We start from the raw sequence: 13,281 nt of genomic DNA on the forward strand, positions 1-13,281 counted from the left end.
ATCAATAATGAATAATATTTATTTTTAAAAATTTATTGTAAATATATTTCAAAATAAAAAATTTTTTAAATAACATTAAATAAAAAAAAATTACTTTTGTAGATAAAAAAATGCCAAGTAGTTGTATATCTGAGTGCTGTAATCGTGTCAAAAGCGATCTTTATTGTATTACTAACAACTTTACTAACAACTTTATTAATTTCCGCCCTTATTGTATTACACATCACATTGATTGCATTTCAAAACTTATCTCTGACGCTGAAAAACAATAAACTTATTCTTTTTTAGTTGAATTTTTTTCACGGTTCAACTTTTCACTTTTTTCATATAATATAAAGAGAAAAAGAAAAATGAACCGAGATGCGAAAGTTAAAACAATAAGCCTTATAGTTTACATGTGTAAATTTTTAATAGTAATAATGAATTTTAGAACACAATCACTATATATTACATTGCATTATATGTATGTTACATTAAACCTTCGTCAAAGATATATTTCTCAATTTTTTAGGAAATACATATACATCGATCATTACTTCTGTGATACTATAAATTAATACGTATTTCAATTTTAATTTTCCTCCCGTTCGCGTTGAGTGAGCAAGGGTTCTGTATTGGTGCTGCCATTGTGAGAGCATCAAATCACGTGCACCAATTACGCGAAATTCCGAATGTCCAGACTCTCTTCTTTTAGAAACTCTAATGATACCGTTCTTGCAGTTTGTATAATAGATCACACCAATTTTACATGAAGAATGCTCCATTCTTCATGCAATTTTAATGACAATTTATGTCTTCCTGTTACTAGCCTAGTTTCCACTGAAGGGAGCTTTGAATCAGAATGTAAGAACTAACCAACTACAATATTCCTTACAATCGAACGACAAGGGAATGTTCGATTCGAATCGAACCCTCGGTCACAGTATATACAGTATATACAGTAGCGCAATTCTCTGTCGACAATTTTGATATTAGTGTTGGCCAAAATGGAGTACGCATACGTGAAATAAGTTTCCTAGTATTGCTACGGTTATCACCTAAACTTCTTTCTCTTTTCATCCTTTTTTTACTCTGTCAAAATTCTTCATAAAACTAGACTTTAAAACTTTATTTGCATCGCAATCCAACAAATTCGTTGAAGTGAGTAAATGCTAATAATTGGTCTTGCCTTTAGTTCCTCATTGCATCATTTAAATGTATAAACCAATTATATTAAAGAATTTTACAACAGTTGCAATGCTGCTTTCTCTGCTGAACGCAGCCATTGCAGGAATATTGGAGCGTGCGACGCGAATAAATCTAATATTGTAATGAAATAACTTAAACTTTATGAAAATTAATAAAAATAAATTGTAAATATATTGAAAAATAAAGAAAAAAATAAAGAAAAATTAGGAAAAATATTAAAGTAACTTAAAAATGTATTTGTATAAAGAAATATTATGTAATTATATATTTATGAAAATATTATGAGAAAGCTGATATAAAAGAAATTTATATATAATACATATATGTCCAAAAAAAAATAAGTTTAAAATACAATAAATAAAAAGAAATTTTTCTGGTTCGGTTTTTTTATGTTACTTTTTTATGTTACTTTTTCACTTTATCACTTTTTCACAAAAATTAGATCAATCTTGAGATTTCTCACACAACATTTCACCAAATGGACAATACATGTAATACTTCCTCTAAATTTCTATTCTGAATCATAATGTAAAAAGTAAGGTGAACCATTCTCGGATGCGCAGTAGATTGAAAGTAGTGAGGAGATCTGTCAACCAATCAATTTTTTAGTTAATTTGCAGAAATTCGTATGATTCGTTCTGCAAATAAGTACACTGTAAATTAGTATAATTTTGATTGGTCGAATTCCGCCATTATGCGCAATGGTTCACCTTATATAATTCCATCATGTTCTGAACCATGTATGCTTGAAAGACAAATGTTTAAGGCTGTGATCAAAGTGTCTTGCTACAAATGCTTTGAAGCATTTGATGGACCAATTAGAAGAAAGAATTTTACAAACTGACTGAATTAAAAAACGCTTCAAAGCATTTGCAGTATCGCGTTGATTGATCGTATCTTATGTGGAACATTGAATGCTTATTTAAATAGAGAGAGAAAGAAAGAGCAATAAAAAAAGGAGGAAAAGAGACAAAAAAAGGAGAGGAAAAAAGAGCTTACTTATTATTAAGAACTTACTTATTTCAGGAGAGTTGCGTTGCCCTATATACTGTGCCTCGGTAGAAACTAAACTACTGTCAGAGCATGATGTCAAAGAATAACGTTTCTATTCTTAGGTTATGTTTCGGTTATGTGTAAAGACTTAAATATAACAGACACAGGCAATAGGCACAGGGAACAGGGAATAACGAACTGTCCAATCAGAGCTCTGGGATATAATATCGATCTTATATATCGGAGCTCTGATTGGACAGCTCGTTATTTTCTGTTCCCTGTGCTTATTGCCTGTGCCTATTGTCGTTTAAGCCTTAAACGTATATGAAAAGAGTTTTGCGATTTGAACGCTATCTACTGAGTATCACCAATATCAATTCAGAAACTTGGATATCATGAAACTTTTTCCTTAGGAAAAAAAAGTGAAAAGTAAAAAATTTCTCCATTAACTTCAATGATTAAAATTTTTCCTTTTTATTTTTCATCCTAGGATAAGATTTCATGATTGATACTCTGATTTTAGGGCCACTTTCATCAAGCTCCGCTTTCATCAAGCTAATTTAACAGGCCTAGTAATTTTGTAGGATTCCAACTGAAGCTGATGTCGGAGAAAAAATGCAAAAAAAGAAGTTATAAATATTTGTAAATACTAATTTATATAACAAGGTTTCTCTCTGGTAGCTGTTTGTTAATTACTTATTTTTGTGTTCAATATAGTATGTAAAATTACAGTTAATTATAATTAGTAAAATATGTTTAACTCTAATTCACATTTTTTTCTCCGACTTCAGCTTCAGTTGGAATCTTGCAAAGTTAGGGGCTCCGCACAATAAAAGGAACAGGGAACAGAGAATAAGAATTTCAACCTAGAAATCATGTATTGTGGAATATACAGTTTCTGATAAGTTGAAATTCTTATTTTCTGTTCCCTATTTCTTTTATTGTGTGAAGCTCCTTACTAAGCCCGTTGAGTTAATTAAAGCTTGGTGAAAGTGGCCCTTAATCACACTTTTCAAAGCCTAGTTCGACCTCTTATTCTCTATACTCTATGCTTTCCATCATGATCATTATTATACGCAGCCCAAAACTTTATCGGTAATAGGGCAACTTGAGAATCCCATCCCATCGAGTCTCGCGGAAGAGATGTCGCTAGGTGGATGTTATATTGCAATAGTGGCACTCTGGCAATAGTACTGCGGACGAACATTATTTTTAGTTCATTCAGCGAAACTAGGTGGTGCTAAACAGCGTCAGTCTCGATGAGTCTGGAGTCTGGGCGAGTTCTCGTCGTTTTCGATGAAAATCAGTGAAAATGGAGCCGCTTGAATGAAGGTGGATGATTTTGTGCGTGTGCGTGAGTCCGAAAAGTGTTATTTTTCGGAGATGTGGCAAGATTTAGGCGGTCTAGGAAGTGTAGGAGTGAATTCTGGTGCTCATCAGGTCGATCAATTTGGAACGACGGGTAAGATATTTATCGATAAATTCTCAGAACATATACCATGTCTGGAGTCTGTGGAGCGAAAGCCAACATATATTGAGTCTTTCTCCACGATAGGAGCGACGCGCTCACGCTCTCCTTCTCAATCGTATACGCAATATATACTGAATACCTATATATACTGAATATACTCATAGTAAACAAAACGGAAGGACGTTGATAATGAGTTGCCTTCAATTGCCTTGCGTCCTTGTCCCAAAATCTCATCACACTCGTCACACTCGTCATTCCCAAGATGTAACGAGAATTGATGTTGAGATGCGTTCGATTATTTTCTTTTTTTCTTTTTTTTTTCTTTCTATCGCCATCTATTCCAAAATTTTGTATTTTTTGTATTTGTAACGTCGAGCTTGAGAGAGAAAGAACAAATTTCAACAATTCGAGCAAATTATTTCCGAGAAGTAAGCCTTCGGAGAAATATCCTCGTGCTATTTTTATTAGCAATAACATACATATTCTATTAAATATCACTAAGAATATACAGATTATTAACTTAGGATGGAAGTTACTTACGTGTACATCTCTGATTAACATTTGAGAGGTATCTAAAAGTATCTAATTGATCGTGTTTTTAAGAAAAAAAAAAGTTTAATAAGTATTCATTGAGCATTGTACGTACACATTGATTGCAAGTCTTATCACGGATCGAAGATAGGACCGTTACAGCCGCAGTTACATGCCTCGAGAGTTTTAATCATTCTCTTTTGCCATTTTGGTAGTTCAATTGTCATATATTAGCGTACGTGTTATCCAAATTAGCTAATCAAATTAGCTTTTCGAGAGGAACGCAGCGCGATGTGTATCGATTATACATATATGTGTGTATAATCTCTGTGTTGTGCATTCATGTACGAAATTTTCTTTTCTGAGGAAGTATAATATAATAGTGTATATAACTTACATGCATAAAATAAAAAAAAATAATAGTTTAATTTGAATCGAATAAGAATCGATTAATTAAAAACTCAATTCTGGCGAGTTGAAAAGTCGCGACTATCGCCACACGATGGATCGTATATCGAAATACCTACGTTGTTCGCGCCTGCGATCTTTTATATGCAGTCTTAATAAGAAAGCCCTATTTTTAGACCTTTCCGTAAATTATTGCTAACGAGATCTTCCCAACGGGGACATGAGACATTCCAATTTGTAATCAACTAATCATCCCTTCCTTGAACGATTATTATTCGAGAATGCATTGAAGAGAGAAAACGTTTTTTGTCCGTATCCGCACAAATTTGGCAAGAAAACGCACACACATACATACACATTATTTTGACGTAGGATTAGGCCAACCGTCCCGAATTTTGCGGGACATCCTGATTTTCGACTCTTTTCTTCCGAAAGAACTCTAAACGAGACGCCATTTGGGAGTCCTGATTTCAGTAATCGATACCTTATAGAATATGTAAAAGCAAAACTACAAATTAAGATAAATTATTCATTTACTTGTTAAGAATTTTACAAATATATTCTAGAAAATAAGAATATGTTGAAATGTGCAAAATCACAAAAAAATACATATTGTTTGATTTGATTTTATAATGTCATTTAATTTTATAAATACATTTTATACATATAAATAAATTTAATAATATATATATATTTTATTTATTTTTGAATGTAGTTAATATTACAATTACAAGGTATCTTCGTAACGTTCTGTAATTTTTTCTTTCTTTTTTTTTTTTTTACTTACCCTTGTGTCTCGAATTTTGGGAATGTGCCCCAAAATTTTAATTTCATATCCCGAAACTGACTATTCAAAAGTTGGCCACCCTAGTCAGGATCCATATTTGTAATTCGATGATTATTTTATGATTGTAGAATTGACTCCCGAGCAAGAGAAGATCCTGCTAGATATAAGACGGAAGAAAACGGAATTGCTGCTTGAAATACAAGTATGTTAATTATTTAGGGTAGCTTTATACTAATAATAATATTTTGTTTTATTTTTAAGTATATTAATTGGCATTCGTAATATTTATTATTACGATAAACGGAAAGATGTATAATGTGATGACATTTTTATCTGTGAGACGGAAATGATATCAGTCGTCAAGAATTTTTACATATTTTTATGTATATACCTACATAGAACAAAATGACACATACTCGTCGAGAATCTCATTTATCACTCATAGCTGCAAAAATGTCAAGTGAATCTGATGTTTTACCGATATATTCCATTGATGATAGACTTGCGATAAGCATCGATTCTTACAATTGCAATGAATATATATCTGATAAATTAATTAAATATGTAAATAGGAAATCAAATTTAAAAGGAAAAAAAGTCGTTTATTATTCAGGATTTTTTTATTTTATTATTCAGGACAACAATTTTATTATTCAGGAATCTGTCTGCTTGTTATTTCGATCCGATTTAATTTTTTGGAATAGTATTTATCAATTATAGAATTTAAAGACGCAAAAAAATAATCTCTACATGTTTTACATGTATTACAATGATTAACGCAACGCTGCAATGATGACTGATACTACTGGCTGTATCAGAATCTATATTGCCAGAAAGATTCCAGGATGTTCTTACGATAAGACTGTTTCCGCAATGCCTCGATAGTCTCGCTTACTCATCTGTTTGTATCTGTTTAAGGAAACGAGACGTCACATAGATAGTAGTATGCCCGATGAATACAAAAATTTATAATTGAGCTCCAAATTGTATTTTTTCACGTAAAAAAATGTAATCATTCAAAATTTTGAGTTTTCTAAAAATATTTATTCACAAAAAAACTATGAATATTTATTCTACGAGTATATTCATATTCATTCAAACAAAATATAAACTGAAAAAGAAAGCTCCAATAAGCAATCGTTACTTCTTAGCTATAACCGGTACTTTGATGACTTTAAGTAAAAAAAAAGAATTTTATAGGACAATTTTTAATTTTTTTCATCACATGTTTTATACAAATCTTTTTCATTTATTCAATATTGTAATATACTTAACTGCAGTGTTATACAGGATTGAGAACGCAATCATTTGTTAATAAAGAAGACAGGCAACTTCTTTGTGCTTTTCTCACTTTCTGACTGAATAGAAGATATTCTTTGTTAATACATTAATGATATATTTGCTGAAGATAGCTAAAACCGATACGTTCAAACTAACATCTTTTAATACACATTATACTATTAATGATTATATAAGTATAGGTTGCGCATCTCTTACCGCACTGACTCCAAAGTAGCCCCCTTAAATCTGTATTATATTTTATTTATTTTATTTATTTTTGTCATTGTAATATTCAGATTTTATAAAGGAAACTTAGAAATTTTGAAAAATATTTTAGAAAGATATACATTTTTTTATTTATAAATCTATCTATTTGATAGAACGCGATATAATTCCGGATATTATATGATGGTAATGTTATAAATATTTTATAGGATATCTTTGGCGCGACGTTATGGTCTGTGAACATTAAATTCCGAGATATATTTATTCTCAATAAATATCTTTCTTTAATCTATAGGTTAAACAAGGACGCCCATCATATAAATCGCGAACTAAGCGCACGATGTAATCCAGTCATTGTTTTTATAGATTTCTGTTTTCTCTTGTAGGCTTGCAAGCTATAATACAGATAATACAGAGTAAAAGTGAATACGAAAGGAAAATATTCGTAATCATATTAAAAAAATATTCATTCAAATGGAATGAAAAAATATTTATTTGTTTCTTAACGAATAAAAAAGAAATGTATTCGAATGAGTATTTTCATTCATTTTTTATTCATTTATTCGAATATTAGGTGTATTCATCGGACACATTAGATAGAAAAAAATCACAACGCGTTCTCACTGCACTTGTGGCATAAAAATCTTGTTTTCTCCGATTTCTATTCGAAATTTGAATAACGCGCTCATTGCTTCACTCATTCACGGAATCTGTATGGATATCAAAATAAATTCGTAGTTCGTAGCGGAATGTCCATTTAGTACGCGGTTTGCCATGATCACGATACTATATCATGATTTACGATATATAGGATAAATACTAACTGCTTAGACAGTAAATATCAAACGAAAGGCTTTGAATAAGTTTCGTAAAATCGTTGCATGGTTTAACAGGTTTACTCGAGTGTTAATGACACGAAACTTGTACGCGTTTCGAGACAATTGGCGCGGATTCGGGACACGCTGGTTGTGTTGTCTAACATTTGGTATGCGAAGCAGACATCATCGACAGGTGATTTGATTAACTTTTCAAAGATGCATTAATTTACTAGATTTCTACTCGTGTGGTAATTGGCGGTGCTAATTACTAAATTATTATGTATTATATTTATTCAGGATCGACAACGAATAGACTATGCATGCGTGTAAGTAATTAACTTGGCTGATCGCTGAGTGATTTAGTAGCCTTAACAACATCTGACGAATTAGATAATTATAATTTCAAATCTCTACTTTATTTTCTTGAGCAAATAATTGCAAAAAACACATATACATACATATATAATATAAATACATATATAGAGAGAAGAATGAATATATGAAATATAAAAAGAAGTTGAATTTGTGCGCGCGCGACAGATTAGCTATTAGACGTTTCTACAATAAAATTGTTATGAGACATACTTATGTCAATACATACTTGTATTAATTATAAATTTCTTTCTTTTCTCGATCATTTGCGTAGCTATCTGCTATGTTCGCACGGATATAATTCGATGGGAAAAAATAGATGATGAATCTCAGAAACTACGATTCTATTTCGAAAATTCTGAGAACACATCCGGCCATAAGAAAACTAATAGCGCAACAGGATATCTCTAATTGAGAAATCTTTCCAGAAATTTCATTATGTATATTATGAAAGGGACCGAACCTTGTGTGAACGGTAACATTGATAACTTGGAAATGAATGAAATTGTGCGCACGCAAAGGTTAAAAAGATAATTCTCATAATTTATTCTGCAGAACTGTTCAAGCATTCAAGTATATATAATAAAAATGTTACGCCAATGATATCTTTGCGATTATGTTTATCCAAGTCGCAGTGATACAGCTGAGTAAAGTAACTTTAGATAAAGTTTTTGTATAAATGCAGATACATACTATTAAATATTATCGCAGGGTGACGCAGTAATTCCCCAGTAAAGAGGAAGCAGAGACCATTAGCTGACACATCTATTTCGTACTAACATCATTCAACTGACAATGACACTAACGTCATTGACGCGCCCGCTTTCCCTTCCGTTTCGTTTCATTTCGTTCCGTTCTTTCGTTAAACGACAATGTAGATACGAGAATTGCGAGTACATAAACGATCTTTTCGCGACCAATATTGTGAATTGTATTACTCATCGCGCTCACGAGAGAATCAGAGAGAGAGAGAGAGAGAGAGAGAGAGAGAGAGAGAGAGAGAGAGGGTGGGGAGAGGGGGGAATCATTCGAACGACTCTGAGTCGATTCTGAGTCATTCAATTCGACGCGGCGATATTATCATTGACATGAAATTGTTACGAATTTTATCAGATCTCGAATAATCTGATACGAACCTGCCAGATACGTACAGTGAGAAAAAAATATAGTTAATTTTAATAAATATTTAGTTATGGTATTTATTAAAATTGACTACATTTTTTTTCAATGTAGACTTGTTGGAGATACATTAATACACAAATAATAGAATTAAAAAATGCTCGTATATTTTCTTAAAAATTAATATTATGTCATGGCTTGTTTCGAGCTAATTAAATTAACTTTAAATTAATATAATCAACAAACGTTTCGGCTTAAAAAGCTTTCCTCAGTGCTACAACATAGAAATACAATGTTAAATCAACAATGAATAACGGATACAATAAAAATTTAAAAACCATCAGCGGTGAAGTATCAAAATATAAAAAAATTCGAATATCAATAAGTATCCCACCAGATGACAATAAGAGGAATATTTGGATACTTCAGTCAACAGTAGATTAATTATGTTCATCGATAAAATAAATTCACCAAATTCCTCGGTTGAGATCGAGAATCCAATTTGTCATTTCGAAATAAACCATGACATTGTGTTAATTTTTAAAATAAATAATAGAAATATTTATACGGGATAGTTAATCGCGCGACCGCAGCGAGGCGCCAGTGTGCCTGATTCGCACGGTGCCCGCCAGATTCCAGAAGCAGAACCGTCCAACCGTCAGAACACTCAGAACTCGGAACCAACCGCAGTTCACCGCAGTTCACCGCAGTGGTTGGCGGCTGCTCAAGACTCAAGACTCGAGAGTAGCTGCGTCGAGTCGAGTTACATACGCGATTTGTGCAAGTCCGTCGCTTTCGTGCTTGAAATTTGAATGCGATCTCGACGATAATCAAAAGCGTATGCGTGTACGCGTGAAGAATTTCACTTTCTCACGGTGCTTTGGATGAGAATCGAAAGAGACAGGGTGTAATTGTAGACGATATAGATATTAAAGGTACGAAAAGCGTCATCGTCCTCTTCATTGCGTCGTTGCGCCGCGCTCAGGTCGTTGCACTTCCGACCGCGTGTTCTACGTGCTCTATGTGCTCCGCGACCTTTGCACCTCGTCTATTTCTCGGCGCGAGCGATGTCCGATCGTAACGAGGAGTATGGTGAAGAAGGCAGGATTGGCGGGAAGCCTTCGCGAAGCGAACATCGTCGTTTCGCCGGGAAAACGGAAAAAGACAAGTGAAGGCGCGGCAACTCGCGACCGGGTGACCGAGAATGATCTTCACCGGCAGATCGGTAGACGGTCTCGACGAGGTACGAGGCGGCAGTGATGCGAGTGGTATTCAGCAGGACGGTGCCATCGGTGGACGCCGAGACGTGAGCGCTGTCGCTATCGCTGCCGGATGGTTCTCCAGTTTGCGGAGACCCGGCAAGAGGAAGAAGAGCTACCAGAAACAAGCTAAGAGCGCCTGGGACCTCACCGTATTATCCACTACGGTCAGTCCAACACGGAACACCAAGATTGCCTTTCGTTTCCATTTTCCATTTTCCCGCCTCAGTCATTGTTCAATTTTTACTTTGTAGGTACACATATACACTTTAGGCGTAGAGGATTTAATTGAAAGGACATCAGGAATATCAAAGAATATTAAAAATAAAAATGTGAAAACGATTGAAAACGATACGCCTAAAGTCCCGCGATCCTTCAAGGTCAACTCGCCAGATTTATTTCTAGAAATTCTACATCTATCATTCGCAGCTTAACCGCGATACTGCGTCGTCGAACGTTGTATTCGCGGGAATAACGGTTTCGAATTTGTTCAAGGACGTTGTATCCTGAGAAAAGAAATACTTTAAGCTTCAAATAGTACCGATATTTAATAGACTTTTGTCAACAATTGCGAAAGAAATAAGAGTCACGTGCGCGCGTACGTACGTTGTAATTTTTCAAGTAAGAATGCCATTAGAGTATCAAACATGTCGCGCGTAATAAGATATCGCGTAATATTTTCAAGTTTCGATAACAATTAGTTTGGCGTGAAAATCAAAATAACGATTCAAGCTACGACCTACGACATTATGACATCCAATGACTCGTTTAGGAAGACGAAAGTGAAGAATCAAATGCGAGATAGATATTGATCGCTTCCATTCATATACTAACGTGTTACGTGAATAATCGCAAAAATACATTTGTCGAATATTTAACGAAAACGTTTATTACTTTCGTCAATAAGGTAATATCGCGCAAGCAACGTCACGAATTGAAGAGACTTATTTATAGAAGAAATCGAGACGGGGACGCACTAGGTCGCGTTGCGTCGCGTCGTAGATATAATATAACGCAATAATGATATACAACAGTGATGTGCAGGCCATATAGATCGAATAATAGAATGAAATACATACATTTCTCTCAACATGATTACGATTTATCTCGAGGATATAAATAATTAAAATTACTACGGTTCTCGATATAGTATTACATCATCTGAGGAAAGCAACGAACTGAGTTTCTCACCCTTCTTTTTTTTCTCTCTATTTAGTCCTGTATGGTAAAAGAGATTAGCCAGGTCAGTGATATAATAGATTGAACCAACCATTCGAATTCAATGATACGATGACACGGGCATAGTGATGTGGAGCGAGAGTAGATCGATAACTTATACTTACCGCGTACATACGCGTAACGCTAGATTTAAATAGCCTACTTTGATACATCTTTCGCTCGAGGTGTACGCATTTACCCGCTAAGAGAGATAAATATAATCCCTGTACGCGATGAACGCGAGAGTTTGACCGGCTCGACCCATATACTTGTTTTTGATCTGTAAGCGTGAGCGTTAAGAAAGCAGTTAAGAAAAAATATATTAGGCAAAGTGTAATCGCGTAAATCAAGTCGGTTATGCAAATAATTATTGTTAAAACGAGAGAACATGTAAGTGTTGTAAATGCTAAAGCCTCTATATACTCCTGTTGTTTGCTAAACAGAAAGAAAAGCAATATACGAAATGAAAAATAGATGGTGATTTGGTGAATATATTTATAATGGCGGATGAACTATTTCGCACGACGATTAATTTAACACTTGATTAAGGGATGAATTAGCGAAAAGTTAATTGCGGCTCTCGCTAGTGATGCTGACACCTTGTTCCTAAATAATCGCGAGAAATATTCGTCATCTGGAGTCATACAGACAGCAGAAAAAGATTGCAGAAACATTGCAGAATAATTTCATTGAAACATTGCAATATTGCATGGTGATTGCAAAACGTTGCTGAATCATTGTTGCAAAATTCCAACAATGTTAAAATGTTTTTGTTTATTTTGCAACAAAACGTTCTAGCAATATTACAATTTAATGTATTTGAATAAATTTTTTACGAAGACTCTAAAATGAAAACTATTTCTATACATATAATATATCTATCCTTCTATACATATGATATATCACTAAATTTTTCTACAAATTGGATTTCTAGTGATATGTGCTTTCCAAAAACAGTTTTTTATGATAAAACCATAAAAATATAGTATTAATTCTGAAGGATAAATTTATTCATAATGATAAAGCATGTATGTATGTGCCCCGAACAAATTACAAATATTATATATACATCCACATTAATATAATAATACAGTCGCTTGGTAAGTTAATCATGGATTAAGTTAATCGCAGTGATTCTTTTAATTCGAAATCACTCCGAGTCAATTGAAATCGATTTAAAAATGATGATATGAAATTTATCAATAAAGTTCGGGCGCTGGTTTATTCTTGCGTTCACATCAGACATAAATACATCATCGATCACATAATTAATATTTCGATAAATCGTTTTCAATAACTTAATTGCTTATCATCTTATCATCTGATAATGATGCATTGATTGCATCTAAACTCGATATTATACAATCTTTTCATTTTTATTTATAAAATAAATATAAAACTTAGTTATGATTATACAATCTTTCGATTTCATATTTAAAATAAATATAAAACTTAGTTAATGAAATGATCAAATAATAGATCAATAAATTTTTTATTCAAATATAAAATGGATTATATTAATTATTATATCATAAAAACGGCTGTTAAACTAAAAGATTGTACTACATAAATATTGTAAAAAAATTATATTTTATTATAATATATATAATT

General features: G+C 33.0%; 1 protein-coding gene across 2 annotated transcripts in view; it reads left to right on the forward strand.

Moving 5' to 3' along the window:
• The first annotated feature begins 3,446 nt into the window (after positions 1-3,446).
• LOC108690023 (cytohesin-1) overlaps positions 3,447-13,281 on the forward strand; it is a 20,757-nt gene continuing 10,922 nt past the window's right edge. The window contains exons 1-2 of one of the 2 annotated variants that reach the window (XM_018197082.1): positions 3,447-3,643; positions 5,507-5,580. In XM_018197082.1, coding sequence (XP_018052571.1) covers positions 3,508-3,643; positions 5,507-5,580 — 210 coding nt within the window. In that variant the 5' untranslated portion in view covers positions 3,447-3,507. Of the gene's footprint in view, positions 3,644-5,506; positions 5,581-9,874; positions 10,620-13,281 lie in introns of those variants that run through there. The other variant, XM_018197080.1, reaches the window with a different exon arrangement.

This window comes from Atta colombica, unplaced genomic scaffold (genome assembly GCF_001594045.1).
Source record: "Atta colombica isolate Treedump-2 unplaced genomic scaffold, Acol1.0 scaffold29, whole genome shotgun sequence".
NCBI classification, from domain to species: Eukaryota; Metazoa; Arthropoda; class Insecta; order Hymenoptera; family Formicidae; genus Atta; species Atta colombica.